Genomic DNA, 16,431 nt, shown 5'->3' with positions numbered 1-16,431 from the left:
ACTAATGGCGAAGGGGCAAGGATAGAAGTGCCCATTCAAGCTATCAGAAAAGGACAGATCTAGTTGATAGCAAAAGAAGAAAGAAGTGTAGAAGAGAAGTCTCATGAACTGAGTAAAGAGAAGTATCTAAAAGATTTGTGATGTCTTTTGCACTACTCAACAATCAACTTCTTGCACATTAGGGAGTACGTCGCCAAACTTATTAAAATGGAAGATTTGGTTCCTAAGAGAGGTGCCATATATTTGCATGTTCTCCTACTTTTCAGGATCCGTATATTGAGAGAGACAAATGCTCCTCGAAGAAGCCCAACTACAAGATGTCATACTCAAGCTTCCACAAGCCTTTGTTGATTTTCATTTCTAGCAAATAGTATTGCTATTCATATAAGTATTCATGGAATGTTGAATTCTAAGGATTTCCAACCCTTCCTATAGTCAATGTTTCCTTTTTTAATTCATGTTTTTGTCTTACCTAAGTTCTATCTATATTATGAATATTACTTGCAATGTGATATTTGTCATCTTTGCACATAGTTGTTTGGCTACTACTTTTGTAAGTGAGTTTTTTTTTTTTTTTTGACATAAAATACATATTATGTGAGAAACTCAATAAGTACTTTTTACTTTGTACATAAACACATTATCGTAATATAAGCTATTCTAATATAAAAAGTGCTTATGGATTAATTGAAGCCAAGCAGGCATTCTATATAGTAGTGTTTGTACCATAAAAGTGTTTATATAGAATCACTTAAGAGAGTAGTGATTATCTAATAATTAAATATTGTCAAACACAACTAATAATCCACTTTATCCTTATATTTCTGTTCACCACCAGTACCTTGATGACCTACAACAGTCTGAGCAAAAGAAAATCATAATAACTTTTCTTGGAATGTCCATTGGGTATCTGTGTACATATTGTCAAGCTGCCCAAGAAACAAAAAATTAGATAGTTGATTGTTCAATTTCATCCAAGGTGAATAGTTTGAGAGTTTCTTTGTGCAATTACATGATAAAAATTGAAATAGATGTTTTACACTCTGTTTGGAGCATAAAATTCATGCCTTAAATTCAAACTTGAAGTAAATTTGAACATAACACAAGAATATTTGAACTAAATAGGACTCTACACAATTTAAAATTCAATGTCTGAACTCTACAATTCAAAAATTATTTCATTTAGGCGGTCAAAACACACAAATTTCTGGAAGTGCACATGGTTTGTGAAAGATCTATGCATTCAAGGGTCTCAAGTCAAAATATTTTCATACTCTCTTTTGGGATTGAAAAACATGCCTTGTCTGATGTTCTCGGCTCACCGCCTAGTGGCACTTCTTCTGGCATAACCATAGGCAGCGCCCTTTTCACTTGACGTTGGCTGCACTCTACATTAAGGCAGTCCATTCCATCTTATATCAGTTACTCCAGCCCCTTTGTGGTTCTAACTGGAGCTGCAGGGTTGGCTTTGAAAGCATATCTCACAAACCTCACCAAATTATGCCAGAGTCCCAATATTAATGGAACAAATCCAAATTGGACTTCAGCTTAAATGTAAATTGTTGACTCTTATGTGAAACCCTCATTGTCAGACAAGCCCCCTGTATTGCTACCGACTGCAAATTTCAACCATGGCAGGAAAGGAATAAAAGGGAAGGTATCCTTCAAAATATTTAAAAATTAATTCGCAATCCATGGCAAAAGAACTAAAATAAGAAATAAACAGAATGATGAGTTCTGGGCTATGGTTGTGAGTGCATAAAAATGCCTTTTTGAAAGGGAAAAGAGGCACTGCAGGTGGTGGGAAGTTCAAGAATCAAACAACAGAAGAGGATATAAAAATCAGAGGCTAAAATAAAAACAGAATCGACTAGAACAACCATTTAGTTAAACAGACACAGAAACTTCTCCTGGAACTCTGGTAGGAAGAAAGAGCAAACGGAAGCCACCACATCCCTCATGGAAGAGGCTTCACCAATCATGTATGATCAAACTTCTACCAGAATAATCAGGGATTCTAATTTTATGCTTCTTTGCATGCACTTGGATCACCACCAGAACTAGATATTATAGCAAAAGATTTATGAATTGAATGCTCTAGGTTGAGACATATATAGCGCCTGCATGCATTGGAGATGATAGTTTTATACATATTCAAAACGGGTAATTCATGTGCCCTATTATGTATTTAAATAATTCAATCAAGCTCCCCTCAAGAAATTACACATGGCAAAGCATTTTTCGTAAGGACATAATGAACTATGGCTACCCAAACCAATAGCCAGATTAAAATTTTACCCCTCAAGTAGTCAGTTCAGCAAAATAGCAGAATAAGTAAACAAGGTTCCATGAGTCAATTGGATAATTATAATTAGAAAAGCGATTGGTAGAATATTTTACCATGTACACAATGTCTTGGGGATGTCAACATGCCATAGCAAAGGCAAAGCAGGCTGTTTAAAGCCTAGAGCTATCCACAAAATGTTCACCCATTTGACCGTGGAACAAGAAGCGTTGAAGATCTTGAATAGCGTTCAATACGTGACAAGACTCTTGCCGCTTTCCTTCCAAGATGGCTATCCTCTTGCATGTTTCGGCCACTTAGTCCAACCAGGAGTTGCCTAGCTCTTAATCCGTAGCAATTGACCATTTCCCTAGACATAAAAACCTTCTCTAAAAGCCCCAAAACTTCTGCCTTCAAAGAATCTGTTCCCCAAGTCAAAATTTCCAGTGTGGGGCTTATGGCATCAGCCTCATGCAAGACACTGGCCCCTCTGTCAGGACAGTCTTCCCGAATCAATGTGGAAAGTGCCTGAATTGCTTCATATGCAGTTGCATCAACCTCTTCTTGCAGGAGTTTTACCAGCTCAGGCAGGGCATTGGCCTCCAATAGACAGAAAGTAGCAGTTACACTGCAGATACCCCCATGTGCTTTGCATAGAGGGACACCTGCTCGTGGGAAACACCAGCAGAAAGTGGGCTTGGATTCAGCAGCGAGTTTTGGACTACTCAATGAGAGATTACCAATGAGAGCTGCTGCCCTTGCCCTCGTCGTAACGGAACTGGCACTGAGAAAATTCACCAGCAAAGGGTATGCATCTAGTGCAACCACTTTCCGCTGTGACTCAAGATTTGTGGGATCTGTGAACCTGAAGAGTGCACTAAGAGCATTTTCTTTTGCTTCAACTGTCCCAGAACTTAGGATTTTTATGATGGCATCTAGCCCTTCCAACTCTATCAACTTCATCGTGAGCAATACTTCAGATTTTGGGAGATTGGCTAATAAACCAGCTGCCGCCATCTGTGAGTCAACCTTCTCACCATTCTCAAGAAATCCAACTAAAGCTTCCAGCCTTCTAGGCTTGAGAAGGTATTCTACTACACCCTCTGGCTCATGCTGGGAGAAGAGGAATAAAAGATTAATCGCAATGTCTCGAACTTCTGGGTCAGAATCATCAAGAAGAGGAAGAACAAGAGAAACACCATGAGCATTCAGCACAGCAGTCTTGAGAAGTGCTGCTTCAGACTTGCAAATTTCAAGAAGTGCATGTAAAGCAGGCCTGCGAACCTTGTGGGATGAGATGGGATTCTGTTGAAAATCTAGTAATTTTGCAATGATTGACTCTAACTCAAGTCGTCTTCCATTTTCATCGACAAGAAATTTAATTCCATCACCATTTGAAGAAAGTTTCTCAAGGACTTCAGAGCATTTAATAATAATACTTGTGTGTACATGGGATGAAAACATTAGTTCCAAAACTAAAGGAACTCCACCAGCGGCTGCAATTAGTTCCTTGTTGGCATGGCAACCAGATAGCTTAATAAGTGCAGATAAAGACAATTCTTTAGATTGAAGATTTCCAGATAACATTGCAAGCAAAGGAGGAATCACACGTTCTTCACCAAGAACCTTTATATTTTCATCAACTAGTTCCATATTAACAAGAGTTCTCACCATTGACATCCTAGACGACTCTGGCCCTGGAAAGAATCAGGTGATCAGATACATAACCAACTTTAGTTAAAGGATAAAATCAAACATGCTACTAGTTACTGTAGTTATCTAATATTATTGCTGTGTTAGTAAGTGTGAGCTAGGGCGTTAGTAAGGGAACAAGGTCATTGTTATATTCTGGCATATATTATATATAGAGAGAGAGAGACCTATCATTGAGATTAGGCCTTCCAATTTACCCAATTCTTCAACATGGTATCAGAGCATGATTCTGAGACCTAAACCGTAATTGCCACAATTGCCATCAAACCAAAACCTAAAACACTAAATCTGCTGCACATCTACAATCATGGGAGAATTTCCATGCACCACCTTATTAGGCCTAAAAACCAGCCAGCAGCTGCCGCTGGAAATTCCCTGGATGACGCTGCCAGTTCAGGAACACAAACCCCCCTTTAGATTTTGCAAAACCAATACCATAGTCATCCAAAGATATTGACAATCTGCCCACCACTGATATCCCATCGCCACAGCTGCTCCCATATGCCCCCACACACCAGTTGAGGGTAGGCCGGGCTGACCCCACGCACCAGCACATGAACTTTCTTATAGGCATGTTCTTTTGGCTGAGTTGATCCTTCACTGTTCAAATACCTCTATAAACATATTATTAAGTTATTGGCCATGACTTACTGTCTCTGGAATGATTGTTTGGTGCTTTTTGCCAATGTTTATTGAGTTCACTGGGGCCTGAAACAGTAATATTTCCAGTGTCTGTCATTCATTTAATTGTCCATCTTGTTCATCATGTATTAGTGGTTTGCTCTAATTGGAAAGTTGCACATGTTTGCATGTGTGTGTGTGTGTGTAGGGATGGAGTTTCCAAATCTCAGAAATATGCTTCCCTCATCACATTGCATCTTTAGCTCAAAAACATAATCCTACAGCCTGCATGTCAACTATTATGTGTCTGTGGGTTATGGTGATAGGTATGGTAAATCGTACTCCTTCAGTCTCTCTTTCTTCTATTTTGTACATTCCTAAATCCCCCTTCAATCTCATGCCAATTAGGCTGTTAGTAAAGATTATGAGGTCACAAAAATATTGTGTTCCTTCTTTCTTGATCCTGTTGTTATTTAGGATTTGGGGCAAGGAAGATGACTGGCAGAAGACGTGAGACTAGTAGAATTTACTACTTTGAGTTGCTCTCTCTTCCAATTGCACTACACTACTTCAAAATCACTATCGCCTTGGTCATCCACAAGTTAAAACAACTGGTCCCTACTTTGAGTTATATGTCTAATCTTAAGTTTGAGTCTTGTCAATTGGGAAAGCATCACATGTTTCGTTTGCTTCCTAAGTCAATATATGGGCAGTTAGCCCTTTTATGTTAGTCCATTTTGTTGTTTGGGGTCCTAGTCATGTCATGTCATAACCTGAACTTGATTTTCTAGCATCAACATCACCGACCATGTCGGCATCCATGAATCCATGGAGCATAGATCTACCATTTCCAAAGCACAAACACACCTTTGAAGTGCCTCTAAGGTATCGAAGAATAAATTTTACCGCTAACCAATGCTCCTTTCCCGGATTAGAGAGAAACTGACTAATAACTCCAATGGCATGAGCTAAATCCGGTCTTGTGCAAACCATTGCATACATTAAAGAACCAATGGCCGAAGCATAAGAAATCTTCTTCATCTCTTCCTTGTCTTTCTCACTTGTTGAACTTTGTTTTGTACTAAACTTGAAGTGACTAAAAAGTGGGCAACCAGCGGGTTTTGCTTTATCCATATTGAACCTCTCAAACACTTTTTCAATGTACATTTCTTGAGACAACCAAATTTGCCCATTTTCACGATCACAAACAATTCTCATGCCAAGAATTTGCTTTACTGGTCCCAAGTCTTTCATAGCAAAAGACTTGCTCAACTTTAACTTCAACTTGTCAATCTTGGAAAAGTCTTGTCCTACACCGAGCATATCATCAACATAGAGTAAGAGAATAATATAAGTACCATCTGAAATTTTTTTCACAATCATACGAAGAGGTTTTTGAGTAACCATGATCAATCATGAAAGAATCAAATTTCTTGTACCATCTCCGTGGTGCTTGCTTCAACCCATACAAACTTTTCTTTACTTCGCACACTAAATTCTCTTTTCCTTTTTGTTTGAAGCCTTCCGATTGTTCCATGTAAATTTCCCTTTCCAAGTCACCATGTAAGAAAACGGTTTTTACATCTAGTTGTTCAACTTCTAAATTCAAGTTTGCCGCCATGCCAAGAACAACCTGAATAGATGACTTCTTCACAACCAGTGAGAATATTTCATCAAATTCAATTCCCTTTTTCTGACCAAAGCCTTTTATCACAAGCCTAGCCTTGTACCGAAGATTCTTTCCATTATTTTTCAACCGAAACACCCATTTGTTTTTCAAAACTCTCTTTCCATGAGGAAGTTTAACCAAATCATAAGTATGATTGTCAACTATAAACTTCATTTCCTCTTGCATAGCCTCCAACCATTCAACTTTATTTTCATGTTTCATGGCTTCTTGATAGATTTCGAGCTCCTCTTAATCCGTTAGAGTAACATAATCACTTGATGGATATTTAGTTGAAGGTCTTGGCTCTCTTGAAGACCTTCTCAATGGCGCTTGCTCTTGAACTTGTTGCTCCCCCTCAATTTTCATCTTCAACATCACTAGGAATTTCATCATTTTTAACATCTTCAAGGGGTGGATGAACATCTTCCATATTTTCATCATGTGCCAAAGGTGGAGAAGGTGACTCTAAGTCAACAAAATCATTCCCATTAGATTGTGGTCGCTCAACTGTGCCAAAATCTTCGGTTGTTTGATCTTCAAAAAATACAACATCCCGACTTCTAACAACTTTCTTGTCAACCAGATCCCACAATCAATATCCAATTTCATCATGCTCATAGCCAAGAAAAATACATTGCCTTGTCTTGTCATCAAGTTTGGATCTTTCATCTTTCGAAATGTGAACAAATGTCCGACAACCAAACACTTTCAAGTGACCATAAGTTACATCCTTACCTTTCCAAATTTTTCGAGAACTTCACCAAGAAGAGGAGTTGAAGGAGACAAATTAATCAAGTCCACCGCCGTCCTAATTGCTTCATCCTAAAATGATTTTGGCAACTTCGCATGAGAGAGCATACATCTCATTCTCTCCACTATGGTGTGGTTCATCCTTTTGGCAATTCCATTTTGTTGAGGGGTTCTCTTGACAGTCTTTCGATGTCTAATGCCTTGGCTATAACAATATGCATCAAATGGGCCAATGAACTCTCCACCATTATCCAAGCGCACACATTTCACCTTCTTTACGGTCTCCTTTTCAACTTTGACCTGAAAATGCTTAAACACATCTAAAACTTGATCTTTAGTTTTCAGAGTGTAAGCCCAAACTTTTCTTAAACAATCATCAATAAAAGTAACAAAATAAAGTGCACCATCATGAGACTTAACTTTCAAAGGGCCACATACATCAGAATGTATCAAATTGAGAATATTAGATTTTTTAGTAACAAACTTTGTACAAAAAGGAGCTCTATGTTGCTTACCGGCTAAACAATGAACACAAGCTTTAAGAGGGGTACCTTTCATCCCGGGTAGAAGCTTCTTTTTGAATAAAAGTTTCATTACTTTTTCACTCATGTGCCAAAGCCGCTTATGCCACAAATCAATGGAAGAGTGACTCTCAATTGCATTCACAACACCATTACCAATTTTACTTTGCATCATATAAAGTGTACTAGTCTTCTTGCCTTTAGCCACCACCAAATTATCCTTTGTGAGCTTCCATTTTCCATCACCAAAATGGTTGTCAAACCTTTCATTATCAAGCTTTCCAATAAATATCAAATTTAGTCGAATGTCGTGTACATGTCTCACATCTTTGAGCACTAACTTGCATTCAAGATTTGTTTCCAAGCAAACATTTCCCATGCCAACAATTTTTTATAAACCTTCATTTCCCATACGAACAACTCCATAACTTCCTTTGGAATAGGAAGTGAAGAAATCTTCCCAAGAAGTAACATGGAATGACGCACCGGAATCAATAACCCAATTAGTCTCTTGACTTGTCAAATTAATGCAACTTTCATCACACCATAAGATCACCATCAGATGCAACTGAAGTTGTGTCTTCATGCTTTTTCTCAAAATTTTTCTCTTTGTTTTGCTCCTTGAATTTCAACTTTCTACACTCCCGCTTCATATGCCCTTTCTTATGACAATAGTGACACTCAATATCTTTTTTTGAAACTAAACTAAACTAGCCTTTTGATTTATACCAACAGTGAGGAGATCTACTCTTGCTTCTACCTCTCCCCCCGTTTTCAGTCACAAGTGCCTCTGAATGAGAAGAGTCGACTGATTTTCTTCTTATTTTTTCATTCAACAAGCTGTTAGTTACTTGATTCATACTAACAATTCCACTGGGAGCCGAATTACTAACTGTCATAACCAAAGTCTCCCAACTTTCTAGAAAAGAGTTAAGAAGCATTAGGGCCTACAACTCATCATCAAAAACTATTTTCATAGTAGCAAGTTGATTAATAATATTTTTCATCTCATTCAAATGCTCAGTAATAAGACCACCATCTTTATATTTCAAGTTCACCAATTTTCGGAAAAGAAAAATTTTATTTGTAACCGACTTTCTATCATAAAGACTATTTTTTCCACAATTCATATGCCGAAGTTTCGGTAGAAACATGATGAAAAACACTATCATCAATCCATTGACGGATGACATCAACGGCTTTTTTATTAAGCCTATTCCACTCATTATCACTCATATTTTGAGGCTTTCGGCTATCACCCTCAATAGGTCCATCCAAATCTTTGTAAAATAAAAGATCTTACATTTTTGTTTTCCAAGTTACCCAATTGGTTCCATTGAAGCTAATCATACGATCAACATTACCATCCATGATTTACAAATCCTAATGAGTCCAAAGAACAGGACTCTAATACCACTTGTTAGCATCGGAGGAGCCCATGGGTGGGCTTGATACACATGGGTGAGCACCAAGTTGACCCAAAAGCTTAAGCCTATTGGGTCTTGGGTCCAACCATATATATAAAGACCCATCATTCACTCAATTTTTCCAATGTGGGACAAACTCACAAGTGGAATTCTCAACAGATGAGTCATTTCCTCTACCTAGCCTTCTAGACCCTAACATATTATCTCATGTTCATCTAGTTTTAGTCCTTCTCACCACTTTGATCATCGTAATTTGCGAGTGTATGCACAACAAAAGACTCAAGGGAGGAAAGTCCCCTCTAACTTCTACTTCTACACCTGTAGTTCCCTCATTTGATGATCCTATTTCCCAAAGATATTGATCTTCCAACTAATGTTTGAAAAGGTAAATGCACTTGTACCCAACATCCAATCTCTAATTTTTATGTGCTGTGATTTCTTCTCATCCTTGTATTATTGTTTTGTTAGTATTCTACCTTTTATTGCTCTTCCAAAACTTGTACCTGAAGCCCTATTCCATCTAGGTGGAGGACTACAATGGTCGAAGAGATACATTATAGGATAATGATACTTGGGAACTCGTCTCTCTTCCTCCTAACAAGTTTGTGATTGGTTGTCGCTCAATGTATATATTAAAAGTCAATCCAAATGGTTGTGGCTTGTTTGAAGGCACAGTTAGTTTCTAAGAGATACACTCAAGTGTATGACTTGGATTACTCAGAGACATTCTCACCAAACGCCAAAGTTACCTTCGTTCATTTGTTCATCACCTTAATCACCATGTGTCATTGACATCTGCATCAATTAGATGTGAAAAACGTCTTCCTACATGGTGATCATCAAGAGGACGTCTATATGGAGCAACCACCTAGGTTTGTTGCTCAGAGGGAGTCACAATTAGTGTGTTAGCTCAAGAAATCCTTGTACAGTTTGAAACAATCTCTTAAAGTATGGGTTGGTCAATTCGGTGCCATAGAACTTGAGTTTGGTCTTCAGCGGTGCACAGAAGATCATTTTTTTTTATTATTGTCATATAGGTTATGTTAGTTTTTGCTCACTATGTGTATGGATGATATTGTGATTGTTGATGATGATGGTTGAGGCATCCAATGCCTGAAGCCTTTTCTAAAAACTAGATTTTAGACCAAGGATTTAGGGCCATAGAAATGTTTCTAGGGTATTGAAGTATCTAGATCTGTCATGGGGATAGTTTTGTCATAGAGGAAGTATGTTCTAGATCTTTTAGATGAGACCAGGCATTAGGATCCAAACCTATCGATAAACTAATGAATCCTAACAGCAAGTTAGTGCCAAATGTGGGTCATTTGTTGACTAACAATGGAAGATACTGGAGACTTGTTGGGAAGGAGAACTATCTCATAATCAATCAGCCCGATAAATCATCCGCAACAAATGTTGTGAGCTTATTTCTTGATTCTCTGAAAACAAGTCATTGGGATGCAATTATACATATCTTGAAATACCTCATAGGTGCACTTGGGAGTAAGGGTGTTCATGGTTCGGTTACCCAAACTAAAACTCTAAAAATTGAACCAACCAAAGGATTTGGTTTAGTATATTTTGTGAACCATAACTAATCCAAACTCATCAGCTAACCAAACGTTCAGTTTGGTTCGGTTATCTGATCCTAAATTATTCCCATAACATCATAATTTTTTTTTAAAAAAATTGATCTTTTGCTTAGGTTTTGATTTAGTGTGTTTAATTGCACTTTGTTTATATAAACCAATCAACCAAAAATATTTGTACATACTATTTTGTAACCTTAGAATATATTATATATATTGTTATATAATAATATGTAATATAAATAATATATATTGTAATTAAATACAATCGATTCAATAAGTGTAACCATTGGTTCATGAACATTAAAAACCAAAACCTAGTCAAAAATTAAAAATCTTAAAAAAGATGAACTAAAAGTGAGCAGAACAAATTGGTTAACCGAATTTATGATTCAGTTTGGGTCGGATTTTTGGATCAGTTTGGTTTTCTTTCACTGTTATTTTTGGTGGGAGTGGCTATATTCCAAAGCATGGTTTGCACCATAAATACAATGGAAAATAAATTTGAATAATTTAGTTTCAATATGCCATATCCATAAGTGCCTGTTAAATTCCCTTATTATCATTCTCCATGCATTTTTAAATTTTCGTTTTTTTTTTTTTTCAGTGGAAGTGCTGTGGTACAAACATTTCTAAATCAACTCCATTCAATTTTATTTTCTTTCACAGCTAGGAATTAATTGCTGGAATCCTAGACATTGAAAAGGGGTTTTATCTTTTAATATTTTGAGGAAATGAATTATTTTACCATGGACAATGCGATCAACCAGGGGTTTATACCAGCCTGCTCTAGCAGCATGAGCAATGCTATCTTCATCTTCATCACATAGCTTTGTCAATATTTCTTTTGCTTTTTCTGCAGACTCTCTCACTGGACCTTTAAGGAGGGTAACAAGGAAAATCATAGCCGAAGATTGCTGAGTGATTTTCCTGAAAAGAGACACATTCCAACCAGATCTGTCCCGCAATAACTCATATAGCAATTCAACTGCAGATTTTGATGTGCTTGCGTCACGCCCTAAGCAGCAAATGATGTGATCCAGTGCTTGAGACTCAACCACATTGTCCTATATAATGCAATTCAAATTGATGGATTTAGAATATTATTAGAAGCAAAATGCATGTTGAGTTCTCTTTTTTTTTTTTAATTGCATGGAAGATTGAAACATCTGACCTTATTTCTCGCATGCCCTTCTATGATGCCCGTCAAGGTAATTAAGATCTTCCTCTTCAAATCTTTGTTGTGTGAACTTCCAAGGATAGAGATAATGATGTCAGTAAGGCCGCCAATGGAAAGCCAGTCCTTGTTAACAGGATTCTCTCTTATGAGGGCCTGCATTTGGTCGAGGGCCTCTGCCACAGATAAATCCTCACCTGATTGCAACTTTGCCTTTGAAGCTCTGATCTTGAGGCAGTAATTGAGTTCTCTCCACTCTTCAATCGATTGTCTCAGAGGAAGGTTGGACCTCAAAGACATATCTTCAAGAAAATCTCCTGTTTCTGGGTCAGTTCTCTCCCCACGGTCAAACCTTGCTTTGATTGCTGCTCGCTCACACGTGGTATTAGTGCAAAGGCTGACAGGATCAGTCATCACAGTTTCACTTATGGGGCAAATGAAAGAATTAAAAGGTGGAATATATTCTTCCCTCTGGTCATATCGCCCTATAACTTGAACTCTTCGGAAATACTGCTTCTTGACTTCCTCATAATCTTTTGCAGCATCGGCTCGAGAGAGTAATTCAATAACCTGCTCTAAGAAGAAAACTTCAGCCCTTTCTTTCCTAATCCCAGCTTCTTCCTTTTCTCTTCGGAAGCTTTCTAGCTCTTTGCTTATCTCCGAGGGCTCAACTGGCACTCCAACTGCCCTCGCAATGTCTTCAAGCATGTCATTTGCAAAGCCCTGGTCGAGTTTCTGCTCTCTTAGACCCTCATTCAACTTGTCAACAATTCGTCGTTGAGACTGTGAAATCTCAAACTCTGCTCTCTGCATCTCATTTTGCAACCTAGTCACAGCGTCAGATATCCCTGATAGTACTTCAGTGCTGGCAAGGGGTAAAGCAGCCAAAGAACGTCCAATATCCCTGGTGACTTCTTCTACCTCCTTAACTATGTGGCGGCACTTGATCAATAAATAGAAACGGGCACAGTTTTTGTACTTGTCAACCAAGTTATTAGCCCTCTTGACATCTGCTTCAAGGGATTCTAGAGCATGCCTTACAGCTTGTGAATCATTTAGCTTTTGTAGCTGCAATTCCTTTAAGACAGGTTCAATTTCAAAGAGATGCTTTGCCAGTACTTTGAAACTTTCTTTCTCAAAAAGCACATCCTTTGCAGCATGAGCTGTTTTAATAACCTGGTTTGTTAGCACCGCCAAAATGGTGCCTATTGGTATGAGTTCCAATGCCATTATATTAACTTCATGCCAAAACTTCAATTGAAACCAAGGAATGTCATTTACATCTCAGAATATGGAATCAACCACTAGAACCCACAACATATATTCTTGCTTCCAGCTGCTCTAGTTGACAAGTTTACTTCCTTTGATGCTAAGCATTAGCCAGATTTCAAGATTTCAATGAAAAATGCTTTGGAGAAACATCAGCAGAGGAAAGAACACAAAGCTGTATCAATTAAAAAACAGTGTTAACTGAATGCCCCTCTAAAGAAAATAGTTTCAGGTTTGAATCCAAAAAACAAGTTAAAAAGTTCATTTAAACTATAAACTAATGAAGCTACCATTTTCGTACTGTTAACATCACCTTTGGTTCGCGAATGGAATGGGAGCCAGAAAGAAATGGAATGAAAATTTGAATGGGAAGCATGAGAAAATCTAAGTTATATATTCGACTCCATTTGAATCAATTCCATTTCATTCCTTTGTACCAAACATTTAGTTAGTGTTCAATTTCAAAATGAATGGGGGAAAGAGAAACGGCTGAACATTCCTTTTTCCTTTTTTGTGTCTTAAATTGAATCCATACACCCAGTAAAGCAGAGTATTTTATTAAAATTCAGCGAAGAACAGTCAGTAAAGCCATTTCAAGAATTTGAAAGTTGAAACCCTCTCCCAAGCCAAAGCGGGAAGAATTTTTTTCCTAAGTAAAAAAAAAAAACGTAGTACTAATCAAATCCGACGAAAGCCCTCACTGGAGATTCGAATAGGATATAAAAGGGAATTCAGGAAAAAACAAGTACTGGAAAATGAGTGGCTACAACATCATTGGAGATCACATATGATACAGGAAGACGAACACATGATAAAATACATAATAATAGACAATAAAGTCTAACTCGGAAACGTTGTTTCTCTGTTTCCAACCAATCCCAAGCAAAAAAATAAAACCCCAAAAACCCTGAAAGCAGTCGAAACAAGAGCAAGCAATTACCTCAAACAGCTTTCCAAACAGTCCGTCTGTCTCTGCGAACAGCTAAAGCTCGAATGCCATTGATTAATTCCTTTAGTTTCTAATGCTTTTCTCAGTCAAAATCATGATGGTAAACCCCCCAACATTCACCTGCATGACTGAGAAAAGGGAACCGTGCCATTGTTACTCAACGAGAACTAATCATTAAATTTTTTAAAAAATAAAAAAGACTTGGATTAATTAAGTCAATATTCTTCCCTGAAAAGTGAAAACACGTGGTATGGAAGAACATTTCCTTGAAATTTCCATACAGATCCAGACCAATCAACAAGCCCAGTAAGCAGCTGTTTCAAGATTTTTTATTTTTTTTTGTGCCTGGCGGGTTTGGTAGTTCCCCTACTTCCCGAATCGTCTTTTCCTGGAATTTGTTCCTTCTTTGCTTCGTTGGTGACTGTTGGATTTGACCGTTAAATTTTATCGTCAGCCTAGTCAATGCGAGGAAGGTGTAACTCGTCACAACTTCAAGAAGATAATGGGAAATTTCGGTGCTCGGATTTCAAAATTTGAAGCTTGAAATTCAATTTTAACTCGATTAATCTCAAAATCGTTTGAATTTAATTTGATTATAAATTTTAAAATTTCTGAGTTAAGTTGAACATATTTTGATTATAAAATTATATTAATTATTTATTAAATATAAAATATTAAAAATTTGTATGAATATATTTAGATAACTTTTATAGTATAACAATAAGTTTATGGAATTGCAAGTGGCATTCAATGCTGTAAGTAATTTGAATTCAACTCCGATTCAAATATGATCAAGTCGAATAAGTTACAAATTAAATCATGGGTTCAATGCTTCACAACTTATGGAGGATCATGCAACATTAGTTAGAGCACTCTTTTTAACTAGTCAATTAAAAGTATGCCACAATTTACCACAAATAATACATTCATAACTATCAAATGCAGAGTAAGCAAAACTAATAAGTAATTCATGTAAGCAAAATAAGAATCACATAATAAACATTACAGTAACGCAATAAATTAACGTAGGCATCGTATGTTTAATAAGGGTAATAAGTAGACTAAATATGTTTAGAAATACTAGTCAATTTTATAAAAGCTAGGATCACCCTCTTTTACAAAACTTTATATACAATTCTAATTTTTAATACTTGAAACGTTAAACTTACTAAAGAGTCAAGCTATCATTTTATACCAAGGCATAAACACACTCAATGAGTAAATCTTATATTATTATTTATATAATGATTATTCATAACAGGTAACTAGTAAACGACATATATATAATATGCTTTGGGTATGAATTTCAAATTTAAAATTTAAAATTAAATTTAAGTGAATTTAAATAAAATTTAATAAAACTTTATACTATGTTTTATAAAAATTTACATAATTTAAATTTAGATATAAATTCATATTGTTATCCGACAAATAAACTTGGATCGTGACCAACCACGAACTTCAAGCTTTTGCTAGTAAATAAGAATAATCTTTTGTAAGAAAAGTACAACCCTACAAACAAGGTGCTAATATACAGTTTTTGGGAATAATAATAATAATAATAATAATTTCTTGGGTGAGAATGAAGTCAGATTGTTTTTTCTTTAAAAGAAGGATTAAATAAATGAATAAAACAAAGTAATGACCCCTTAATTGATGAGCGATAAAGGAAGATAAAGGGTCGTCTTTAGGCGTAGGCCAAAGACAGCTGGGAAGCATTGACCGGTGAAGTTACGATGCTGAGGCCCCCCAAAACAAAAGTTTAGTGGTGAATCTTTTCCGTCTCTTTGCCCTTCTTTTCCAGCTAATGATGTGACAATGAAAACCCAGTCATATACTTTGCATCCCCACAAATATTAAAAATAAAAAAGGCCAAACAATATCTGCCGCCACAATGTCCAAATGATCTCAGATTTTTTTTTTAAACCGTGTTAGAGGATAGACCGCTTGCTCGGACTGACAATTCAATAATTTGTTCTCAACGTTTAGGTTAAGAGTGGGGGGTGTACATAAATTACCTAAAAATTTAAAATCAAATCAAAACCATAAACGGTTCAGTTTTTCGATTTTTCAATTTTCATTTTCAATTGCAGTTTCCAAAAACAAAAATATTTGATTTCAATTTCAATTTCAATTTCGGTTTCGATTTCGATTTTATGTTGAAACCGAACCAAAAAAAACCAAAATAACAATTTATATAAGATATATATATAAATATATATAAATAGATATATATATATATATATATATATATATATAATATGACTAGTAAGAATATAGCATGCAATATAATCATATAGTCATTATAAAAATAAAAATGCTCAATAAAATTTTAAAAACTTTATGAAAAATAAAAATTATTTTTATTAAGTGTCCAACAGATTTTATTTTGTTAAAATTAAAAAAAATTAAAATGCTCAATAAATTTTTAATAACTTTATGAAAAATAAAGGTTATTTTTT

General features: G+C 36.2%; 1 protein-coding gene across 3 annotated transcripts; it reads right to left on the bottom strand.

Annotated features, from left to right (window-relative positions):
• Nucleotides 1-666: 666 nt before the first annotated feature.
• On the bottom strand, nt 667-14,474 carry LOC131152392 (U-box domain-containing protein 43-like). 3 transcript variants are annotated; one of them, XR_009135935.1, is made up of 5 exons: nt 13,961-14,472; nt 11,749-13,195; nt 11,323-11,641; nt 2,401-3,981; nt 667-929 (listed from the first exon to the last, which is right to left on the bottom strand). XR_009135935.1 is itself a non-coding variant. In XM_058104247.1 (4 exons), the coding sequence occupies exons 2-4, from the start codon at nt 12,979-12,981 to the stop codon at nt 2,486-2,488; spliced, it is 3,048 nt and encodes a 1,015-aa protein (XP_057960230.1). In that variant the 5' UTR covers nt 12,982-13,195; nt 13,961-14,474; the 3' UTR covers nt 2,238-2,485. The 3 variants fall into 3 exon arrangements, 1 of the variants encoding a protein (XP_057960230.1); XR_009135934.1 differs by lacking the exon at nt 667-929 and adding an exon at nt 939-1,616; XM_058104247.1 differs by lacking the exon at nt 667-929 and having other exon boundaries at nt 2,238-3,981; nt 13,961-14,474.
• Nucleotides 14,475-16,431: the final 1,957 nt, after the last annotated feature.

Source organism: Malania oleifera, chromosome 3 (assembly GCF_029873635.1).
Source record: "Malania oleifera isolate guangnan ecotype guangnan chromosome 3, ASM2987363v1, whole genome shotgun sequence".
Lineage (NCBI taxonomy): Eukaryota > Viridiplantae > Streptophyta > Magnoliopsida > Santalales > Ximeniaceae > Malania > Malania oleifera.
Note: the sequence above shows the minus strand (reverse complement) of the source record. Positions and strands in the feature narration are given on the sequence as shown.

Excerpts from the sequence above, each read along its gene's own strand:
- LOC131152392 (XM_058104247.1), bottom strand. The coding sequence starts at position 12,981 with ATGGCATTGGAACTCATACCAATAGGCACCATTTTGGCGGTGCTAACA. Across the intron at positions 11,642-11,748 it reads AAGGGCATGCGAGAAATAAG|GACAATGTGGTTGAGTCTCA; the intron begins GTCAGATGTTTC and ends TGCATTATATAG. Across the intron at positions 3,982-11,322 it reads GGTTGATCGCATTGTCCATG|GGCCAGAGTCGTCTAGGATG; the intron begins GTAAAATAATTC and ends GATTCTTTCCAG.